General features: G+C 36.6%; 1 protein-coding gene and 1 long non-coding RNA gene across 6 annotated transcripts in view; one reads left to right on the top strand and one right to left on the bottom strand.

Moving 5' to 3' along the window:
* The window catches only part of LOC113923874, a 47,815-nt gene extending 37,607 nt beyond the window's left edge, over positions 1-10,208 (top strand). The window contains exon 6 of the long non-coding RNA XR_003520443.2: positions 10,059-10,208. This is a non-coding gene — a long non-coding RNA (uncharacterized LOC113923874). The remainder of the gene's footprint in view (positions 1-10,058) is intronic.
* RTKN2 (rhotekin 2) overlaps positions 1-22,585 on the bottom strand; it is an 83,786-nt gene extending 61,201 nt beyond the window's left edge. For 2 of the 5 annotated variants that reach the window (XM_027597086.2, XM_027597084.2), the window contains exons 1-3: positions 22,307-22,585; positions 15,402-15,598; positions 1,371-1,429 (exon numbers count right to left, since the gene is read on the bottom strand). In XM_027597086.2, coding sequence (XP_027452887.1) covers positions 1,371-1,429; positions 15,402-15,598; positions 22,307-22,366 — 316 coding nt within the window. In that variant the 5' untranslated portion in view covers positions 22,367-22,585. Of the gene's footprint in view, positions 1-1,370; positions 1,448-15,401; positions 15,599-22,306 lie in introns of those variants that run through there. The other 3 variants (XM_027597085.2, XM_027597083.2, XM_027597087.2) reach the window with 2 other exon arrangements.
* Positions 22,586-24,709: the final 2,124 nt, after the last annotated feature.

Raw genomic sequence — 24,709 nt, forward strand, 5'->3', positions numbered from 1 at the left:
TATTCACATTGAAATGTATCGAACATAGTGCACAGCTACTACATAAAAGTACTGTGTTTGGCATCACAAACATATAAGGAGGAATAAAACAAGTTTTATTCCAGTCTTATAATTGGAAATATGAAGACATGAATATAAATAACTATAAAACAAGCAACAGATTTTATATAGTTCAGTTACTTTCCTGAAGAATTTTTTGCTGAGGGCAATTCTTATGATTTAGGACAATTACATCCTATAAAATTCAGATCTATCCTTCCTGCATGAGAATTTTGTTTATCCATAAAGACATTTCTAAAAACAGTTTCTTGGGTAAGAGAGCTGAAATGCAGCTGCATGTACCCTGGAGCTAAGAGAACAAGGCCTCCGGCCAATGAAACAAGCTAGTTATGACTTTAGGGCTGATGGAGGTCGGTTGTTCCCAAAATGTACCGATGAGATAATATTTGTAAAAGGTACATTATCTGGCTAGTGTACACGAGTCAGCCTGTGTTCACTTCAATCTGTGGCATCTCCAAGCCACTGTCTGGTTTCCTTAACACTTTGGAGAAACTGAGACAGCACAGCATAAGTGCCATCTAGTGGTAAAGGGTCTCCCATCTGGATTAGGAATTTAAAGAAAGAAAACATCATTTCCAGCTGGAATGATAAGAGGGAAGGCTTTATAGATGAGCAAACAGGTCCTGAAGATAATATAGTTATTTCAAGAGCTAATTTGGTGTCAGAAGTAGGCAGTGTATTGACAGAAAAGGGAGAGAAATGTCTGGCTAAGCAGACAGTTTATGTACAGGAGTAGAAGATATGGCTAGAAAAATAGTTGTGTCAGAATGGAAAACTCTTGAGGGGGAAAGTTTGGTTTTTATCCTATGGAAAACAAGAAGCAGTCATCCATCCAATCAATATCCAATGAGCAATTACTATGTGTAAGCACTGTTTTGGCTTCAGGGTATACAGTGATGAACAAAACATACTTCCAACCCTCATGGAACTTCTAGCCTGGACAAACACTAGAAATGCTACTGAAACTTCTGAGCAGAAAAGGAATGGAGTCAAATATTTGAGTTTGTAGCCCAGCCCAACCACTTACAGGAAGTCTGAGTCTAGAAAAAGAGAATTATCCTACCTACTTCACAAAACTGCACTGAAGAGAAAACTGCATAATATATATAATACATATGAAACAGCTTTCTCAAACTGTAAAATCTTACATAAATGTACAGCAGAGTGATGAAAACAGTGTTTTGGAACAACTATAGATAGAGGTATGCAAAATAAAATGAAGAAAAAGAATGGATGCAGGGAGTTAAAAGCCCACGAATTCTAAGAAGGTACTTAATAGAATTTATTCAGCAATATAAAAACAATCATACCTGATATGGCAATCTTTCCTTTACATGCTGTCCGTTCTTTACTGTCAAAATTCACATCACTGTCAAAAGGAAAAAACCTAATAAAAAAAAGATCTTTTCTAATAAGGAATATTTTAACAATCTTTCACAAATGCCTAAATATTAAAAACAGACACATATCCACGCATAATAATGACTTCCAGTTAACATAAACTGCTTCACTCAAACTTCACCATGTTTAGTCAACAGCTAGCTGCCTTTTAAGAGAAATATATAGAGACATTCTCTTTCATTTTTCATATAAGCTTTACATTCCCTGAAGATTATATACTGGCTTACCCTACAATGAAAGCCTTCTGTGCACACTTATTTATAAGCAAGATGTGCAATATTTGTCCAGGTCCTAGGAAGTGTAATACCTTGGATCACCTTTCGTAAATTACATTTCTAGCTTACCAGATTATAGTTGCCTGAAAAAGCTAAAGAGCTTCCCAACCATGAATTTGCTGCTCAGTAGTACTTTATCCTTATAAAAATCTTACAAATATCAAAAAATTTATTCTCTGCTATATATTTATATGCAGCAATATATATCATTTCTTTGACATTCAAAAAAACTATATACTAAAACAATAAATTAACTCAGGCACTAAAGGAAGGGAGTGGCTCTGCAGAGAATAAAATATGGAGTAAAACATTGTCATGACAATAGAAAAAGTCTCAAGTAAAATTCTTGGTATATAAGACACTCCCAGATCTGACTTTAGAATATACTATTACCATAAAAAAAATTCAAAATAGTTATCTCCTGGTAAATCAAATCAATCCCACCCTTGAATACTTTTCCAATATCTTATTTCCTAATATCCCACATTTAGAAATTAGCATTGCATTTCTGGAGCACTATTTCCCAGAGTATTCTGCTTTGCACTTTTTTGGGGGTGAGGGTGGGTCTCGACTTAATTTGGCTAGCTAATTAACTACTGGCTAATTTAATTAGGTACTTCAAATACGGTTATAAGATTAAAACTTTTCATCTGAAAACACTGTTTGATTCTTTTTTTTATTATGTTAGTCACCATACAGTACATCATTAGTTTTTGATGTAAGTTTTTGATGTAGTATTCCATGATTCATTGTTTGCGTATAACACCCAGTGCTCCATGCAGAACGTGCCCTCCTTAATACCCATCACCGGGCTAACCCATCCCCCCACCCCCCTCCCCTCTAAAATCCTGTTTGTTTCTCAGAGTCCATAGTCTCTCATGGTTCATCTCTCCCTCCGATTCCCCCCCTTCATTTTCCCCTTCCTTCTCCTAATGTCCTCCATGCTATTCTTTATGTTCCACAAATAAGTGAAACCATATGATAATTGACTTTCTCTGCTTGACTTATTTCACTTAGCATAATCCCCTCCAGTTCCACCCATGTCGATGCAAATGGTGGGTATTCATCCTTTCTGATGGCTGAGTAATATTCCATTGTATATATGGACCACATCTTCTTTATCCATTCATCTGTTGAAGGACATCTCGGCTCTTTCCACAGTCTGGCTATTGTGGACATTGAGCTGCTATGAACATTGGGGTGCATATGGCCCTTCTTTTCACTACATCTGTATCTTTGGGGTAAATACCCAGGAGTGCAATTGCTGGGTCATAGGGTAGCTCTATTTTTAATTTTTTGAGGGACCTCCATACCATTTTCCAAAGTGGCTGTACCAACTTGCATTCTCACCAACAATGTAAGAGGGTTCCTCATTCCCCACAACCTCTCCAACATTTGTTGCTTCTTGCCTTGTCAATTTTTGCCATTCTAACTGGTGTAAGGTGGTATCTCAATGTGGTTTTGATTTGAATTTCCCTGATGGCTAATGATGATGAACATTTTTTCATGTGTCTGTTAGCCATTTGTATGTCTTCTTCAGAGAAGTATCTGTTCACGTCTTCTGCCCATTTTTTGACTTGTTTTTTGGGTGTTGAGTTTGAGAAGTCCTTTATAGATCTTGGAAATCAGCGCTTTGTCTGTGATGTCATTTGCAAATATCTTCTCCCATTCTGTGGGTTGCCTCTTTGTTTTGTTGACTGTTTCCTTTGCTGTGCAGAAGCTTTTTATCTTGATGAAGTCCCAAAGTTCATTTTTACTTTTGTTTCCCTTGCCTTTGGAGACGTGTTTTGAAAGAAGTTGCTGTGACTGATGTCGAAAAGGTTACTGCCTCTGTTCTCCTCCAGGATTTTGATGGATTCTTGTCTCACATTGAGGTCTTTCATCCATTTTGAGTTTATCTTCGTTATGGTGTAAGAGAATGGTCAAGTTTCATTCTTCTGTAAATAGCTGTCCAATTTTCCCAGCACCATTTATTGAAGAGACTGTCTTTTTTCCATTGCATATTTTTTCCTGCTTTGTCGAAGATTATTTGACCATAGAGTTGAGGGTCCATTTCTGGGCTCTCTATTCTGTTCCATTGGTCTATATGTCTGTTTTTATGCTAGTACCACGTTGTCCAGGTGATCACTGTTTTGTAATATAGCTTGAAATCTGGCAACATGATGCCCCCAGCTTTGTTTTTCTTTTTCAACATTTCCTTGGCAATTCGGGGTCTTTTCTGATTCCATACAAATTTTAGGATTGTTTGTTCCAGCACTTTGAAAAATGCTGTTGGTATTTTGATCGGGATGGCATTGAAAGTATGGACTGCTCTGGGCAGCATAGACATTTTAGCAATGTTTGATTCTAACAGAGCTTTTGGAGAAAGATTGGGTGGGATTCTGAAGTGTAACTAATTTTCAGAAGAGTATGACACCATCTCATTGCGTTTCAGTAGGCATGTTAAAAAGATTGCATAGATATTCTTTATTATACATCAAGATTTGAAGACAATATATCAGTCTACTTCTCTTACTCTTACCGGATTAAGCACATAAGCACTTTAGGGAAATATAGTCCATATGAGCTGAAATAATATACTGATATACTTAAGTTGATAAACTTACATAAGACATGTATATAGTATTTATAGAACTACATGTGAGGTATAACTAAAGTAATGTAGTAGACTTAAAACCATAAATTTCTCAAGATCCTATCTAATTTCTTTGTGGTCACATTAGTATTTAAGTTAAAACAGGGAATTCACTAAGTAAAAAAAGTATTCATTGATTACTTAAAAATAATGTTTCATTGAATCATAAATTTTAAGAGTCAAGTTCAAAATTTTATACTCAAGTTTAGTTTGTCATGTTGGAGAACATTAGCTTGCTTATTAGTTCATCTCAGAGTGAAAACTTCAATTGACTAGCCTACTCTAAGGCACACTAGAAATCAAACACAAATCTCAATTTCCTCAAATTGGTATAAGAAATACAATATATATACAGTTGGCTGGCACTTGTAAGTAATATTTCTAAAAACACCTTCTATATGAGCAATGCATAATATAAATTCCTAAAATACTTATTTCAGTGAAGAAATGCAAGAAAGCTCTAATATGGTGAGTAACTTGAGTATTATGGAATAGGTCATAGATTATGCTAAAGTTGAGATCCATTAGGTATTACTAAATTGGATTAAACGTGACGCTTTTGCAGGTAAGTGAAATTCTGAAATATAAGAACCACCAAAAGCAAACTTGCTGAAAATTTAGCACACACACACAAAAAAAATTCCCCCCAAATGATTTAACCACATGGCAGAGTACATACAGCTTTCTTCTCTGTATTATAATATACTTGCATAGGCATTTCCAGGCCAGCCAACAAACTTATTATACATAAATATTATCAAACTATAATATAAATCCATTTAATCATATAATCTTACAGAATAATTAAATCTGTTTTTTTTTAAATGAGAGATACACTGAACTAATTCAGCCTCATTTTGCTGAAGCCTGAATTATTTTCAATTCAAATAACTCCTCAAACTGTTATTTAGGGTGCTAAAATGTGATGTTTTTCTAATTAATCCAAATTGACAATAAAATTGTTAAACATTCTCTGTTTAATAATGTGCTACTGTAGCTAATAGTTTGCTACAGTTAAATAAATACTTGTTTGAAAATCTGCAATGTTAATGCCAATTCTAAACGCTACAATTAGAGAGCCAGCCTGAGGAAAAAGCAAATAACCACAAAATTATCCAAACAGAGGCACAGCTAAATAGTAGTGTACCTTATTCTTATAAAGCCAGTTTAGAGTATTATTTTGGTGAGACTTGTAAATGCTAATTTAAAAGATAATGATAAAAATATTAAAGACAAACTTTTAATTTTGCTTTTTTACTTAATTTCTGCCTGTAGGTAAATAAAATGACCAACAGAGGGTGCCAATCAACCACTTTGTTGCTCAAAAGTCTGTATTAAAATTGACTAAGTACAGATTATCCTATTTTATATTATTCAATATGGGAATTTAAAAAAGCATTTATTTGCCAAAATTAACAAGGTATAATTATAAATTAAACAACTATGAAAGTATTTTATATTTTCTTAATGAAGTACTAAGAGAATTCTAACTGGGATTCTATTTTTTGGAAGCAGGTTATAAAATCCTTCACCTCTTATGCAAATATGTGAAAACTATGACATTCAGAAGTGCTTAATGTGGAATTTAAAACATCTTAAATTATGTGGTATAAAATTAATAACTTTCTATATCTTAAATTGGGAAGATGAGGTTTATATTTCAAACCTTGACCTAACAAACTCAATCGACACCAAATAATATAAAGTTTAAAAAATAAAGTCAGCGATGTTTTTAATATACCATGTTTTATTGTAGAATTACCAGGAGTACACAATTTTCACTTGCCATCTATACTTTTTCTTTTTTCAGTTTATTAGTATTTAAGCAATATATTAGGCAACTGGATTATAAGAAACTGGTTAGTGTGGCATTATTAAAATCACAATTACATTGAATGATATACATAATTAGGCACTACAAATGAGTTTGGCTAATGTTATTTTTACAAAACCAAATAAAGTATTTCAGAAGTTAAGACAAGAGATATATTCGCAGGCTGGGATAGAAGAGAATATTATTGCTAGAATGTAAGGTCTGTAAGGATTTCTTTCATCTATTTTGTTCACTGCTGAATCACCAGTACCTGGTATACAGCTTAGTACCTTCTAAGACAATAAATGTTTAGTGAATACTGAATGAAGTGAGATATATGTGGCCATTTTGATGGAGGAGGGAGTATTTAGTAGATTCAGTCTGAATCTTAGGTCTGATTCTTACCATCAATAACTAGTTATGCTAAAGAGTTGCTGTTAACCTCTTAGCCTCAGCATCATCATCTGTAAAATAGGAGAAATATCTACTTACCTCATAGGTACTGAATGAAATAATATTTTAAATGTATTCTATGTCATTTTAGATATGTTACACAAATAAAAGGATGACTCTTTATTTATATTTTGGGCCTCAGTATTTAACTTGGAGCTTATGTGGAAAAGGCACTAAAACATTTGTTAAAGTGAGCAGAGTATGGGGACACCTGGGTGGCTCAATCGGTTAATCGTCTGCCTTTGGCTCCGGTCATGATCCTGGGGTCCTGGGATCAAGTCCCACATCGGGCTCCTTGCTCAGTGGGGAGCCTGATTCTCCCTCTGCCTGCTCTGCCTGCTGCCCCCTCTGCTTGTGCTCTCTCTCTGACAAATAAAATCTTAAAAAAAAAAAAAAAGTGATCAGAGAAGACTTCCCAGTTCCTGTAAGATAATGGTAGCTAAACCTGAATTTCTTCAGGTATCTTACAAAAGCTTTCAGATCAACAAGGAAAGCAAATAAAATCACCTATAGCCCATACTTTACAGCATAACTAGAAAACAGAGACTAAACAAACTACAATTTACATGTAAGTGGGAAAATTGACAACTGCAACCGTCAAAGCCAGCTCCTGGAGGTCAGGTACCCATTGCAAAACACAATATCAACTTATGATCTCTCCTAGAAGAAAAGACAATGGATATAAGACCTGATGGATACCATAGCACTGGTTCCTAGAGAGTTGAAAGGGACTCCAAAAGAATTCTGGTTCAGAAGTTAGTCTTATGGAGAAGAAAGACACACAGTGAAACAGGTATCCTTTAAAGGTTTAGCCATGAAAAAAAAAAAAAAGAAGAAGAAAGCAATTGAAGTTAAAAGCCTTAAAAAACAAAATACCATAAAAAAAAATCAGGAAACCAACTAACCAACATCCCAAAGGCATCATTTATTAAAGAAACTGCTCTTCACAGTTCCAATAATCGAAAACACACTTGGACCAAAAAAATAAACAAACAAGCAAACAAAAAACAAGTAAGTCCCTCTACCCATAAATCATCACTTGGCCCAGGAAAACTCTACATCCTGCATATTTAACTAGGGACCAAAAAAAAAAAAAAAAAAAAGGACCCAAACATCCATAGAAAGCTACTATAAAACGAAGGTAGGAAGAGTTAAAATGCTTCAGCTGATAAAAATACTCCATCAACCACTCCTCAAAACGTATAAAGTAACAAAAACACGATATTCCAAAATGAATTAAGTGCAATAAATAAGCTATTACAAATATGAGGAAGTGAGGAATTTGAAATCTTTATATCTCAGACTAATAAAGGATAAACAATAGGTAAATATGCAAAAAAAATGAGAATAAGAACAGGAAAGAAATTGGAAAAAGGGAAATAAAATCATTTCTGAAATGAAGAGTAAAATACCAAGTGCCCAAGGATGAAGCCATAAAACTGAAAGTACATTAAGGGACATAGTGGATGAGAATGAAAAGAGCCAAAAGACAAAAATGAGATAAAGATTTTTAAAAACATCAAAGAGAAAGTGATAGACATAGAAGACAGGCAAAGAAGATCTAACTTATGTGTAATTGGAGTCTTTAAATAATAAAAACAAAATAATGAGACAATTAATGCTTTATTCTAGAGGCTTTAACTCCAGGAAAACTGTCTGAAAATAAAAGAACTGAAGCTACATACTGAAAGAGTCCTAAGCGAGCCAAAATGCTCAGCCTTTAAACATACCCCAATAAAATTATCAGACTTTAAGATAGTGAAAAGTATTTTCAGTCTTTAGACAAAAAGACCAAGTCATTTACAAAGGAAAGAAAATTAGACATTAGATTTCCTGATAAAACAGAGGAGCGTGGTTTTTAAGAAACTCCAGGAAAGAAGCATTGGCCAAGTATTTTGTATACAGCCAAGCTGTGCTTTTAAGTTCAAACACTAAAGAAAAGCACTTTAAACACAAAAGAATGTGAAGAAAGCTATACTCACATTGAGAAATCTACTAGATCATAACCTTTCTCCAAATAAGAGATGATTTTGGAAAGTACAAAAGGACAGGTAGTGAACGTTATACATATTTAATAGTAGATCAAAGACTAAAAAAAAGGTAAGAGACAAGTACAGGATTAGCATGTGAATAGTATCTACTCAACCAAAGGAGAAGACAGCCTAGAAAATAATAATAATAAACCAAAATAAAATAGAAAGATAGAGAAGGAAATAAATGGCAAAATAAGTTCATTGATCTACCCACAGATGATAAGTGATAACAAAATGACATCTTTTAAAGTAAAAAACAAAATAGTAAAAGCCTAAGTCAGGGGGGAAAAAAAGAGCTTAAGTCATTATATAGATTTTTTTAAATATAAAGTTCCAGTAACTACTATAACCAATAAAACTCTTCTTAAATTAAAAAAAAATTAAAAAGAGCAGAACAAACCAAATACTAAAAGACAAACCATAATTATAATACACATAAGTTAACATAACATAAAAGAATATGACAAAGTTAAAATCAAGTATATCAGTAATATAAATGTAAATAGGCTTAAACCCCCTAGTTAAAGGATTTTCAGATATGCTCATAATGTAAAACCCAACTCTGGGATGAACACAGGAAACACACCTCCAACAAAGTGATTCATAAAGGCTAAAATAAAGAGATGGGCAAAGATAAACCAAACAAATGCAAACACTAAGAATGCCTGTGGTTATGATCTTCTTGTTAACAGGCAACCCCAGAATTCAAGTCTAAAAAAGCATTGTGAGACAACAGCAACAAAAGGACACTTTATAATACTAAAGGCTGCAATTGACAATATGTATGTAACAAGTGCAAAGATACCAAATGATTCATAAAACAGAAAATATCAAATATAAAAGGGGTAAGACAGAAAAACCTTAATAACAAAAATCTCAACCTATCTTTCAGTCCAAGACAGTTCAAGTGGTCAAAAAATAAGACTATAGAAGACTTTATTTTTTTTAAGATTTTATTTTTTGAGAGAGTTAGAGAGAACACACAGCTGGGGGAGAGGCAGAGGGAGAGAGAGAGAAGCAGGCTCCCTGAGATCAGGGAGCCCTATGTGGGACTCGATCCCAGGATCTTGGTATCATGACCTGAGCCGAAGGCAGATGCTTAACCAACTGAACCACCCAGGTGCCCCTAGAGAAGACTTTAAAAACAATCAATAACACAGATCTTTTGAACTAAACTTTGTATCATAGTAAAAAGAAATGTAACTTTAAAAGCCCATGAAAGTTATGAAGATTGACTATATTAAGTCAGAAAGAAAATTACAAAATATTCCTTAAAGTAGAATTTAAAAAAATCTGTTTGATCAAGATATAAAATGAATTCCTCTTTGGTAATGTCCAAATACCTCATATTAGAAAAACTCTACTTCTCCCTCTTCTGTTTCCCACAGAAAACAACATAAAATCCAGAAAAACTACTTAAAAAACAACGAACTGAAAGGACTGACAAGCAACCAAAAGTAAGAAGAAATTAGAGAAGAGTCAACACTACAAAGGAGTGGCACCATGGTATAGTCATACAATGGAATACTACTTATCAATAAAGAGGAGCAAATCACTAGTTACATAATGAACCTTAAAAGTATTATGCTGAAGGAAAAAACAGAGTACATACTAGACAATTCCGTTTATATTAAGCTCTAGAACCCACAAAACCTATGGTGGAAAAAAAAATCAGTTAACAATGCTTGCCTCTTAGAGTGGGGGGCAGAGGTAGGTACTACTAATTGAGAGTTGGAGAAAAAGAAACAGGATGTATCCAAGAAGTATCATTTATTCCAAGGGTAAAAAAAAAAGGCAAATTCAAATTGAAACAATAGATGACTCTGTCTATGAAACTGATAACATAACCATTCAGAAAGAAAAAGATAATTTTTAAGTAACTTTTAATCATGGTCTTCTGTCTATCCACAGGAATGTATACATGTTTGCATGTACATAGACACACACACACACACACACACACACACACACACACACACACTGAACTTTCTTTGAATTACATCACAAAAAGTAAGATGAATTGATGGATGAACAGAAGGATGAATTTAGAATAAAGCAAATATAGTTAAAATATTAATTGTAGAATCCAGGTGGTGGGTATATGAGTCTTCATTGTATAATTCTTTTAACCTTTTTGTATGTTGGAAAATTTCATAATTTCTGTATGTTGGAAAAGAACTGCAAAGAAATCCTGAACTTGTCTATGCCTATGATTACTGTCAGTAATCATACTGATACTAAAATTATGAAACTACTTTACATAATCATATTATTAAACAAATAAGGAAAAAGATTACTATTACTAGGACTTAAGATTTTCAGAATAAGTAAAAAGATAAATATAAAATAATTCAAGAAAACAAAAACCTACAAATATCAATTTAAACTCACAATTTTTAAAAAAATCTCTCCCATAGCTATGTCTACTAAAAAGGTTTAAAATCAGTGATCCCCAGTAACAATGGGCACACCCAGTGCCCAGATCTTGATTTCAAAATACCATTTGCCAGTGAAGGGAACCAGGACTCATTAGACAAATGGCTGATTCTAGGTGTGAGGCACAGAAAATACAAGGCAAGCCTGGGTCATCCTTTTGTGCTAGAAAGTAAGAAAGTTCTTAAGGACTAATAAAGGCAAGTCAAAAGAATAAAGATGTCAGTCTGAAGGAACTTCCATCAAACAAATTTGAGACAATTTATCTGTCAAAAGACTAATGACTATAAATGATAACACACTGAATAAATAACAATCCATGAATCTATGGAGAGAGAAAGGACAGCAATGCCCTTCCTTACAGAAGATTAACTACAAAGTGTAGAAAAAATAATAGGGTTAGATAATCACTATTTGCAAACCCCATTATAATAATGTAGGTGAGGATCATAAATGTATATAACCACTAAGTGAAAGCTAGTTAGATAACAGAATATTCTCCTAGTCCCAATATAATGTCCCAAAGATTACTTAGGAATTGCAAAGGAAAAACCATTATATTACAAAGGAGAAATCAAGCAACTGCCATCCAAACCAAGGGATTGAACTGCAGCACACAGAGTGGTAAATCCCATCACATTCACATCAACAGCACAGACCCTACCCAACATCCCTTCAAAAGATTCTAGCCAAAAAAATATTTAACCTGAGTCTTATGAATAAGCCTTTAAACCCAAATTCCAGATACAGCAAAAACAGAAAATAGGAGAAAAGTTTCAATGATACTATAAAGAGCTAATTAAAGAAATAGAAAATGCAGGATATTTTTAAAGGATATTGTACTACATGAACTTTGATTGAGTTCTGGTTTGGGAAAAACAACTATAAAGGATTTTCTTTTAACAACTAGCTGAAAGTGAATTCAGACTGAATATTAGATGATTACTATGGAATTATTGTTAATATTTTACATATGATAATCATATTTTGGCTGTGTAGCAGAATGTTTGTTTTTAGAACCATTGAGATGTACATGCCATGTTGTCTGCAAATTATTTTCAAATGGATCAATACAAAAAAAGAAAAACGTATATGTGTGCATGTGTATGTGTGTACATACAATACAAAGACAGAAGGGAGAGTAGATGAACCTATAAACTATTAACTGGCCCATCTAGGTAGAGAATATATTATTCTTACAATTTTTATCATACTATTCTTACTATTTTTTTACATATGAAATTTCATAATAAAAAGTTGACTAAAAAACTGAACAAAGTAGGGAATAATACTTGACATTTAACACGGCAAGCGTAGAGGACAACAAAAATTAGAACTTAAGAATACGCATGAAGGTGACAAAAAGAATGCTGGGAAGTTTAAGAAGAGGTTTATTGCTCTCAGTTTATAATGTGACATTTGCGAACACCTTAGCACAATTATCTGGCACCTAGGGCTGTCCGTTAACCCCCATTAACTTCCTCCAGGGTGAGGAGTCCTCAGGCCTTTGGGTCATCTGGGTTCACATCCTAGCCACGTAGTCACTGTGTGTCCTTTGAAACAGTTATCTAATATTGCAAAGTCCCATTTGCCGAGTCTTTAATAGAGGTTTATACTTCTCTCAGTTTATAACGTGATATTTGTGCACACCTTAACATAGTATCTGGCACCTGGAAATCTGTCAGTTAACAACTGTTCACTTGCCAGCTAGCCTTCTAAACTTCCCTGAATCTTGCTTCCCCCTTGCTTTTCAACTTTTGGCTTCAACTTGAGCCTCAGCAAAACACAGCTCGTCACTGCTCTTAAATAACCCATGGTCATCTTTCACCCTTAGCTTTTATTTTGCTATTTTTCTTTCTTGAAATGCTGCTTCTCTCTCTGCCTGCCACTCCCCCTGCTTGTGTTCCCTCTCTCGCTGTGTCTCTCTCTGTCAAATAAATAAATAAAATCTTTAAAAAAAATTACAATTTCCAGTTACATTTGATCAGTGCAGATCATATCTGCACATGACAAAATGCAATTGTAAACAAAAGAATTCATAGGGAATATTCAGATTTCTTTAAAGAAATAATTTTATAATTAAGGGAGACAATTTTTTATAGGAATTATGAACAAATACATGTTAGCGCAAAGCTAGTTTCATCTAATGAAGATAATCCCTAAAGAAACTGAAAATCATATACATTTCCAGTTGAGAGTCCCAAATATTTTTTCCTATCTTTTTTCTATCAATCCAATAAGGATTAAGTTTATTTAACATTTTTATAAATCAGTAACTTTAGAAAAGTCATACTACCAAATTAGGAAAACAGTCAATTCACAATTCACTAAAAATATATAAAGAACATAAATGTGGAGAACAGATAGGATTCCCAGAGGAGTATTTCATGTAACTGCGAGAGACGATGTAATAGCAAGGGTTTAGTCCCACCCTGTACTTAAACCAGTGCTTCTCAAACTCTTCCACTGAAACAGCCCCTTCCTGACAAAATGTCCTTAAAAAGGATGGGGAGGGGAGAACATATATCTCTGTGCATAGAATAATTCAAATTATACCACAATTCCAAATTTCTCATGTTTTACCCTAAAAATTCATGGTTATAAAGAAGATATGCCATATTTATCATGGCTTTTTTATCTCTTGACACATAATCACATACTCTCAGTGATATATGTGACCCAGTTTGAGAGGCACTGACTTAAACCAAGGTATGTCCGTTTGAAAAAATATTTTCCTAAATTATGACACAAGAGTAATTTCATTTTATAATGTCAGGGATAAATAATAATGAAAATTATTTGACATTTGTTGAATAACAATTATGTAAAAAGTATTAGATTAGGTTTTTAATATAATCTTAGTTTTAAAAATGTAAATATTATCTTGCCAACTATAATGAAGGAACTGAGGCACAAAGAGATTAAATAGCTATCCAAAAGCAGTACAGCGAATAAATATTACTTTGTACACAAGTCTTTATTATATCACAATCTCATCAACATTTTATTTTTACAAAAATCTTATTCTGTAACCTGTGTTTTTATCTTATGTATCTATTTAGTAGAGGTGTACTGTGAACGGCACAATGGCCCCTAAGATATAAAAAGAAATTCTTCACTAGTGCTAGAGCTTTAAGACTGATCAACAATGGGTGATGTAAGACCATTTATATTAGAAAAGAGACCAACATAGTTGAGTCAATTCTTAGGTTCAAGAAGACTTGGCATTATGGAGCACTGGGTGTTATATGCAAACAATGAATCATGGAACACTACATCAAAAAAAATTAAAAAAATAAAAAATAATAAAAGTCAAAAAAATTTTAAGAAAGAAAAAAGGGGATAGATGAATCAGTACAGCAAAATATTGAAAAATTATTTAACCTAAGGATGGATATATGGGTGTTACTCAACAGTCTCTTCTTTTGTGCATGTTTGAAAACTTTGATAATAAAAAGTTGAAATAAAAAAAAAAGACTTGGCATTGTAAATGGGATAGGATGTAAATTTTATTTACAAATAAATCCTAGCCCTGATCCAAAATGGCAGCACAGAGTAACCGAGAGAACAAGGACCAGAAGGTACTCAGCAAATCCTAAGCAACCTCTCGTTAGCATCTGTCACTAGCCAGTGACATGTCCTTGAGTAAGTTGCTTGCCTCTCTAGGACTTATGTTCACCATATGAAAGGAGTGTGCATTTCAATTTCTACACTTAAGTTCCCATTACTCTCAGCTAGCACCTCTTTATTAGCATTTTTAAGCAATTTTTCAAATTCACATTTCTATGTACTCAACTATCAGTCTTCGTCCTTTTTTTTTTTTTTTTGAAGATTTATTTATTTATCATTTGAGAGAGAAAGAGTGAGCTTGTGGGGAGAGGAGCAGACCAAGAGGGAGAGAATCTCAAGCAGACTCCCACTGAGTGTGGAGCCTGAGGCGATGCTCACGCTCACAACCTTGAGATCCTAACCTGAACTGAAATCGAGTCAGAGGCTTAACTGACTAAGCCACCCAGGGGCCCTAGTCTTGGGTCCTTTTTAAAATATTCCCTCAGTTCTTGCTTCTTAACCATTTTATAATCTGGAACACAACAAAACTGCCTAGTGAAAACTGCTAATAATATTAAGTTTACTCTGAGTTCTACTGCCAAAATGTTTATAATATCAGAGACTACTTTGGTATATTTATCTTTTAAAAGCTTTTGTGACTTGATAATTGACATTAAAATTAAATTATATTGTGTTCTTATTCAAATACTTGAGTGCATTAAAAGCCATAAGAAAACTATGCTACTAACCATCTTCCAGTTTGATTTGCAACCTGTTCTTCTAATTTTTGTAGCTCCGATGTGTAAGCCATTATTCGAGCATTGCATACCATGAGATTCTTAACTGCACGCAAGATCTGGTCTTTCTGAGTGCTCAGAGAAAGGAGCTTCCATATTCCTTCTCGCATTCGAATTTCTAAATCTATTTTTTCTTGAATGCTGCAATCCTTAAAAAAAAGAGAAAATATTCTTAAAAGATAGCAAAAATTCAAAATTATAACATTTCTTTTTACCCCAATAGATGGAAAAGGTACTAGACATCATTTTAATGTTATAACATATTGAGAAAGTAACAAAGTTTTAATGTATAATAGCACAAAAGATATAGCTATTTGAAAATGCTCTTTGCAAACCTTCATTTCTTATTTTATTAGGAAGTCTTTACAATCTAGTGGAGAAACAGAACAGAAACAAGGGTGAGAAACATTACATATTCTTAGCATAATTTCACGAGGTTGGATAATGTCCCCCAAATATTCCTGTCCTCCCAGAACTGCAGAATGTGATCTTATTCGAATATAGGGTTTTGCAGATATAATTAGCTAAGATGAGGTCATACTGGAGTAGTATGGGCCCAAGCCCAATGGCTGGTGTCCTTATAGGAAAGCACATGAAGAAAGAGACACACACAGAGAGAACTACATGCAAAGACTAAAACAGAGATGGGAATAATGAGTCTACAAGCCAAGGACCACCAAGCAACCACCGGAAGCTGGAAAAGGCAAGGGAAGATTTCTTCCCACAGCCCTTAGCAGGAATATGGGCCTGCAAGTAGGTACCTTGATTTCATATTTCTGGATCCCAGAACAATGAGAGAATAAACTTCTACTGTCTAAAGCCACCCAGTTTTGGTAATTTGTTATAGGACAACCTCGGGAAACTAATACAATAATATAGTAACTAATGTAAACAATAAAGCACATGCACATATTATATAAGTTGTATTGTGGAATGGCAAGATGTGGCTGATGACTAATTAACCAAGGAAAAATTTTCTAAAGGAGAAGATGCTGGAAAAGGGACTAAGGTTTAGCGGCTGTGGTAAGCAATGTAAATAAAATCTCAGAAGCAAGAGTGAAAACACTGTGCCCAGAAAATGTCAAAAGCTTTAGCTATCAGATGGAACAGAGATTTAGAATACATTTTTGGATATGTTTACTTTAGTTTTAAGAGTCACCATGAAACTACTAAATCACTTCAGTTCTGAAAGTCTTTTGTTCCATACAATAATCTTGTAATGGCCTGGTTCTATATACAAGTTACACATGTAACATTAAAATTCTATAAACTACAATGTACTATTCTGATTTAATTCACAGTGGCTTTTTAAAAAATTAAAAATCATTGGATACTCCAATGATACTCTTTACTATACTACAAACATAATAATGCTCCAGTATATCTATTTCTAAAAGTAAAGTGACCATCCTGGCTTCTGTGGTAAAAAATGAGTGTTATAATTTACCTTTTAATTAGATCAAAATCTGTATCAAAAAATGTAAACGGAATCTAATAACAGAAGTTCCAGATATTAAAAAGACAATCTTTTCAAAAGGAAAACCTAAAAGTTAGGAGAGCAAGTCTATGAAAATAACCCTAAAAGAGAAGTTGCAGTAGATGATTTAACTTGACTATCCAAATCAATCAAATGCACTATTCACATGCAGAAAAACAGATCTGTCTAATGACTTTCTGTAATTATATCATGTAATTACCACATAAAAACCTTCTTTAGTAGTAGAACTCAAAACTGGTATACTATATAAATGTAGTTGTTTGCTGGTTTTCCTTCTTTACACAAGGCTGAATTTCAGCAATTCTGTTTTATCTTTTTATGACTTTGTCAGTCCCAAAGTAAATTCTTCTTTAATGTAATTAATAATTAATTATAAGAATTATCTATGTGACCCATATGTCTATACAGATTAAGCTCTGGCCGACTGTTTAGTATTGGAGAGTACATGCAGGGAACAACGTGAAACCAGGATGAATAGCTTTACCCCACAACTCAGATATAAACAAATACCATCTGCTGCCATTAAATTCAATTTTGCTTTTTAAATGTTACTGTGAGGCAGCCAGTCGAACCAGCGCAGCGGTTCTTAAAGCTGGCTGCACATTAGAATCACCTTTGGTAGCAGAAGGGCCTTATAAAAGTACCTAAGTTAAGACTCACCCCAAAACAATTAGACTCTCAGGAGGTGGAGCCTGAGTTTTTGTTTTTGTTTTGTTTTGTTTTTGAAGATTTTATTTATTCATTTGAAACACAGAGATACAGAGAGAGAGAGAGAGAGCATGATCAGGGAGAGAGGCAGAGGGAGAGGGAGAAGCAGGCTCCTTGCTGAGCCAGGAGCCCGATGTGGGGCTCGATCCCAGGACCCTGGGATCATGACCTGAGCCGAAGGCAGACGCTTAACCGACTGAGCCACCCAGGCGCCCTGAGCCTGAGTTTTTGTTGCTGCTGTTTTTTTTAAGTTCCTCTGTTGATTCAATGTACAGCCAGGGTAGAGATCCACTGCTGTAGTACTTGAAATTCCATAGCAATCTGGAAAGTTGCAACAACCTCAAGGAACCAGCAGGTGGCCACAAACACATTAAAGAATCAGTTTGGGCTTCCAAGGTTTCCCTCTTATAAATGAAGATTGTCTTCTCTTCATCACTTATTGATAGACTATAAAACTATAGAGGCTTGGGAAATAGTGCAGAAATGAAATGCAAAGTTAGGGCTTCTTTTTTTAAATCCCCTTATTTGTAAGGTTCATTGAGGAAATGAGATATATCTAACAAATTAACATTAGAATTCTATCCTTTAGAGCAGGGATCAGCAAATTATAGCCCAGTCAATGCTTGTCTTTTTGTAAATAAACTTGCACTGGGGCACAATCACGCCCATTTGTATTATCTAAGGCTACTTTCAAACTACAATGGCAGAGGTGAGTAATTTCAACTAAGACCACATGGCCCACAAAGCTGAAAATATTTACCTACCTGTTCTTTTACAGAAAGAGTTCGCTGATCCCTAACCCAGCCAAATTAACATTCATAGTAAACTAGCTTACCTCTCCTCTTCTATAGTGAGTGGATGTGGATCTGGGAGAGCTGACGTGAGTGGCATGAATTGTTAAGTGTATGTATGCTTTCGAATGTACTGAGGTTAAAAAAAAAGAGAGAGAGAGAGCTGTGGTGTTAGCTAGTTTTGTGTTCCCCATGCAACTTTAGTACACATTTATACTTCACACACAGAGAAAAACCTCTCTGGTCAAGTGCTATTACTCCAGCCAAGAAAGTCTTTATGGAGTCAAAGAAGTTAATTTTAGTTAGGGGTGCAAAGTACTCCTGGGGTAAGAGTTGAGGTGCTAGCCACAGTGAGAACAATGATCCTGTAATGAGGGCAAAGACTGAGTGTTCAAGGATGATGCTTACTCAACCTCAAAGTGGAACAGGAGGAAGTTAAAATCCCTACTGCCGCTGCCTCAATCATAATGGCAGAGTTAAGACTGAGTAAGACCCCAGACAAAAGGATATACCCATCCCTCTTAGAAGTGTCTGAAAGCAAGTCTCCAGAAAGAGCAAAGAATGGGGGGGAAACCCCCCTCTTGCCATTTCTTCTTCAATTTTCTAAATCAGAGCTTCCTTGTAATCAAGTCAAACGAAGCTTATGACAATGTCCTGATCATGTAGGTATCTAAAGTCAGGCTAATAAAAATAAACCGACAGGGCAAGGCTAAAAATGAAATAGGGAAAGAACTTAAAAGTGCAATTCTAAATTATGTAGAAAACAGAAAGATACTGGGTTTGAAGAGCTAGAATGGGACAAAGGAAGTGCAAAGACAGTGGCCTTAGTTTTGAAATTAAGCATGGACTTAAAAAAAAAATGAAGTTGGGCTGCTAGAAAGACAACTGTAGTAATCCAGACAGAAACTATCACCCACACAATGGATATAGTTAAACCATGTTTGCTAAGAGACCATGATGAAAAAGACTGCAAAAGAAGATATATAGCATACATCCTTCTTCTAAAAGAAATTGCGTGTTATTTTAAGCATTGTTTATGTACAGAAAAAGTCTGGAAATCGTCAATAGTGGTCATTCTGGGGAATGGCATTAGAGAAAGAATTCTTAAATTCATGTTTCTGTATATGTTTACTTTGCTGAAATGAGATAATGAGACAGAGAAACTGAAGAACTCCATAAAAAATCTTCTTTTTGCTCCTTTTCCTGCTTCTATTCTTGCTAGGACTTGCACCCACACCCCACTTTACACATGCCTTGTAATGCAAATAGAGTATTTCCTCCTTGTAAGGGACAAGGAGTTCATGATTTCTCTAGAACAGATAACATCTAAGGAAGAACCAGATGAGAATGACTGGAGGGATCTACCATATGTGTATTCCAGACCACCAGCACTAGGTATCTAGACACCAAGACCCCCCCCCCAGCACCCTGGCTCCAAGCAATAACACTTGGGTCCTCCTCTTTGTTCTAACCAGTTCCTGGATGCCTGAGAGGACACAAACACCAGATCATCATCCTCAATAAAAACCCCCGGACCCCACACTAAGACAAGACTCATGCTCCTTGTCTTTCTGAGTTTCCTGGGCATTTGTCTGTATCTGCTCTCTCTATATCTTCAATGAACTTTTTCACCTCCGTGGGCTCATGTGAGATTTCCATCCTGCAGGAAGCTAAGGACCCTCTGGGCTGGTCCTGCGAGACCCCCGCCGACGGGTCCTCTGACCTGGCCTGCTGGCATCAAAGCATTACTTCTTGAATTTCGTTTTTATTGGGTTTTCAAAAGCTTCAGTATTTGTAAGAAAAGGTAGGTGCCCCAACATCTCAGATGAATGGGACAGAAGATGGTAAGAAAAAGCGTTTTCTCTCAAGCACATTCTGAGTGTTGGGTACTATGCTAAGTATTTTAAAGAAGTTCTCAACTCCCAGCAACTTTCTGGAATAACCATCTTACCCATTTTACAGCTGTGGAAACCAAGGACTTAGAAAAGACAGATAACTTATTCAAGGCTGTACAACAAGCAGAGTTGGATTTGACCTTAATTTGACTCTAAAGCCAATACTCTATGCTGTGTGTACTCATAGATGACTCCAAGGTTTGAGGAGAGGTGTTTCATAGTGTTACGACCACCCAATAATTTTTGGTCCTATCCTTATTAGATGGCAGGTTCATTAACATCAAAGGAAAAACAGTAAATAAAAATTCAGTTAGTCATGTATAAAATTCTCTTAGTGACCCTCAATAATAGGTTAAAACCTATTACTATTTTGCAGTTTTTATCCAAGATCTGAACAGAAAGAATTCCACAACTCAATTATTTGCTTTTCTTGCTGCCTAAGAAATCACTAAATACTGTACCTTTTCACATGAAAATAATCCAGCCTGGTGTATTTTTAAACATTTATTTTCATTCCATGTAGCTAAACTTCTTTCATGACCTTATACTCTTCTCTCTTTTGAGTAATTCCTAAATATTACTGCTGAACACAACAAAATAAATATACTTGAACGACTATACAAACACCTGTGTAATACACACAAGAACCTCAACAGATTGCCAATTCACTAGAAATCAAGATTTTGTTAACAATTGCGACAGCCAGGGCACCTGGGTGGCTGAGTCCTTAACCGGCTGCCTTTCGCTCCTGGAATCCCCATATCGGGCTCCCTTTTTCAGCAGAAAACCTGCTTCTCCCTCTCCCATTCCCCCTGCTTGTGTTCCCTCTCTCACTCTCTCTTTCTCTCTCTGTCAAATAAATAAAATCTTAAACAAACAAACAAACAAACAAACAAACCAGAACAATTGGGACAGCCAAAGTACTTAACGGATAGGACAGAAAAAGAAGTATTTTACATTAAAATGTTTGAAAATTTTGAAAATGCTGGCATAAAACAGCATTACTAATAAAGGAGTTGGACTTTTCTGCATAATGATTCTTAATGTCTTACTTTATTTTTCTCAGTATTATTGAAGATTTACTAACAATGTTGCATCTACTGAGGCTTCTAACAAAGAATAAGTTTCTAAGGAAAGTCTTTGCCAGGTTTCTAAGCAAAGATAATAGGTTGGACCATATAAAATTCCTACTAGTCTACCAATTTTGACCTACAAAACTGGTATTTTCATATGGTTTAATCTATCTCAGAAGCAGGTAAAAGAAGGTGGAGATTAAAACAGAAGTGAAGCTCCAGCTTAAAGACATCAGTTTTAAGACTTTAAAATTATGGTTAAGGGGAAAATATAACATTTTAATAACTGATTTCCCTACGAAAAAATGTTGGTCTCCATTAAAAAAGGTTTCTGACACACATTTTACATGGCGAAATAGCAAACTATCAAGCTTCTTTCTAATCCAATTCAAAAAGAATCCACTATCAAACCAACTTTTTCTGAAGTTCCAAGGTTGCAGTTTGCTCCTCCACCCTGTCCCCTCAAGTTTCTGTCGCGCGGAGACAGCGCTCCAGTACTTGTGCTTCCGTCAAATCGAGTAATAAGCAAACTGTCCTCCCCTGGCCTCGATTGGACTTCTCGGAAACCCCGGGGCCTCCCTTCCCCCGGCATCGCCTACACTGGGGGGTCCAAACCCTGGAGGGTGGCGAGAAGCAGCGGGCAGGTGCGCCCGGAAACGCTCGGCGGAACTCTGGCATCGCTTCCCGATTCGGGTCTGTCTCCTCCATAAGAAATCGGGGGCCGTGGGGGATGAGGAATTTTCTAAGCTCCCTTGGAGCCTCAAAAGTGCGGCCTCCTAGCCCTTCCCTTTGTTTCTGGCCACGGCTGAATCGGAGACGCGGGGTGGGGGTTTCTCCACGACGAGGCACAACGGTGGCTTGAGGACTCGAGGCCGGGCCCTTCCTCACTCACCTGCTGGGCGGGAAGGCCCGCCAGGCGGAGCTCGGGACCCCTCACCGTCTGCCCCTCCATCTCCAGCGCCACAGCCCGGGCCGCCGCCACTCCTCCAAAGGTAAGATTTGAAAAGCCCGCCGCTCGGGGGAGCCGCGGACGACGCCAACCGCCGTCCCGGCCGTACCAAGTCCGGGCGCGGGGGGAGGGGCGCGGGGGGCTCGCAGCCGGAGGGCGCACGCGCAGTGGGAGCGCCCCGCGCCCGGGCCTCGCGAGCGGGAAGCGGGCGGAGACCCGAGCTCTCCGTGCCGGAGGAGAAATGCGGAGCGGAGGGCCGACTTAAGGCAGTGACTGGGGTGTGGGCGGGCCTGGGACGGGAGTGGGCCGGGCGGTGGGGAGAGCGCCGGCCACGGAGCGCACCTGGCCCGGCACAGGGTTTCTGCTGGTGGCATTCGAGGCACGCCCTTGGCGCCGAGTGCATTTTGCCTGCATCCCAGTGCATTTTGCCTGCATCCCAATGCAGGCCTTCCTTCCACAGCCCTCGGGCTGGCTGCGGTCCCTGCGTTCTTACGGACAACTCAGGGACACACGGTGTCACTAGGAGCCTATGGCCTCATTCCCAGAGAACCAAGGGACACTGCCCCCAGCGCTCTCACACAGCACAGGGTCACTCAGAGACCAGGGCCCTATAAACCCGCTGGTGAGATACCAAGGTCCCTTCTTTTGTCCCCAGTGTTTCTTTATAATTCCAGAGACCCCACCACACACACCCAAGTAGTCTGTTCATCTTGCAAAGACTTCTTTCTTGAAAGTAGTTCATTCTTTTCTTGCAAAATACTTATTTCATTACTCCTTCCCCACCAGCATCCAAGGTGATAGCCGAATGACGTATTATTTTCCCAGAGCCCCATTTTATGCTGTCCCTAAAGACCAATACAAAGACTCTTCAACAAAAAAGATTTTATGTATTTATTAGAGAGAGAGAGCGAGCCCGAGCAGGGGGCAGGAGCAGAGGGAGAGAGAGAAGTAGACTCCCCACTGAGCAGGGAGCCCTTTGTGGGGCTTGATCTGTGGACTCTAGACCATACCTGAGCAGGAGGCAGACGCTTAACGGCGTGGGCCACCCAGGCACCCCCCCCAATACAAAGACTCTTTAAAGGGTTTTATTATTAATCATAATGGGAAAGTATGGAATCCTTAAAATAAAAATTGAAGTGCTAAACATTTCAGGCCCTTGTAAGATCCTTATAATCCATTGTCCTGGCCTATCCTGACTTACCCTTGAAAAGGCAACAGGACTCCTCTTTGACTTCTGACATTTTTTTCTCCTGAGTGCAAAATTAACCAAATAACCCTCCCACCATCACCTCATAAAAGGCCTTGGGCGCTTTTCCTTCCATAAATTGGACGAGTATGTTTTTTATTTGCCTGAGACATTCCCTTTTTAGGTTTGTTGTCCCAATGTCCCACCAATCTTGCGCTCGTCTAGACAAAGTGAATATTAAATTGTACGGTCACATTATCCACAAGGCTCTTTTTTAAGCAGTTGGTTTGAAGATTTACTTCTGAAAAAATGAAGAGGGCCCGTCCTCTCAAATAGGTGATTTGCCTCTTTGAGGCCCTCTGGAAAAGATGATACTAGAAGCTTCCCAGCTAGGAATGACCCTCCCCTTACATTAGGAATGTATGGGTCATTAACAATGACCCATATCCTTACACACAACTATAAAATGTGTATAGCTCAAAATTACCAACACAATGAGTTCACCTCATTCTCTTCAAACACAGATCTGAATTCCAAAGTCATTAGGTACCCTTCCCCCAATGCACACCCCTCTCTTCTGCTTACCACTTTGTGGTATAATTATCCCCTACTCAAAATGAGCTGCATGAGCCTAGTAGAGTACCTGACTCATAAAGGAAATACACACAGGGAGCTCATCAACAGACATATATTATTTCTCATATAACACACACAGCTCTCAGACTCAAACCAAAATACTTATAGAAGCCATCACTTTATGGAAACAGAGGCAAGCCAACCAATTTTAAATTGGACACGGATGTAGGAATACTTGATGAGTAAATACTAACTGGAGATGCATTTATTTATGATACTTGAGGAGAAGCCATATTTAGTAATTACCTGTGGAATTGACAGTTGCTATTAAAGACCTTTCTCTTTGGAGAAGATATAATGTAGTCCTATCTCTTTATTATTCATCAAGGGATGTGTCCAGGAAGTATTTAAGATATAACTATTATATGGTGATTAAAATACCTCAGAGCAGGAATGCTGTTTCCTTATTTATCCCCAGGTCCCTCTGGTAGTTTCATCAAACATAGGTTTCTCTGGTGTATGTGATGTACATCAAAAGAGATGGAAACTACCAAAAGTTTAAAGATTTCACATGAGTAGTTTGG

This window comes from Zalophus californianus, chromosome 15 (assembly GCF_009762305.2).
Source record: "Zalophus californianus isolate mZalCal1 chromosome 15, mZalCal1.pri.v2, whole genome shotgun sequence".
Taxonomy (NCBI): domain Eukaryota; kingdom Metazoa; phylum Chordata; class Mammalia; order Carnivora; family Otariidae; genus Zalophus; species Zalophus californianus.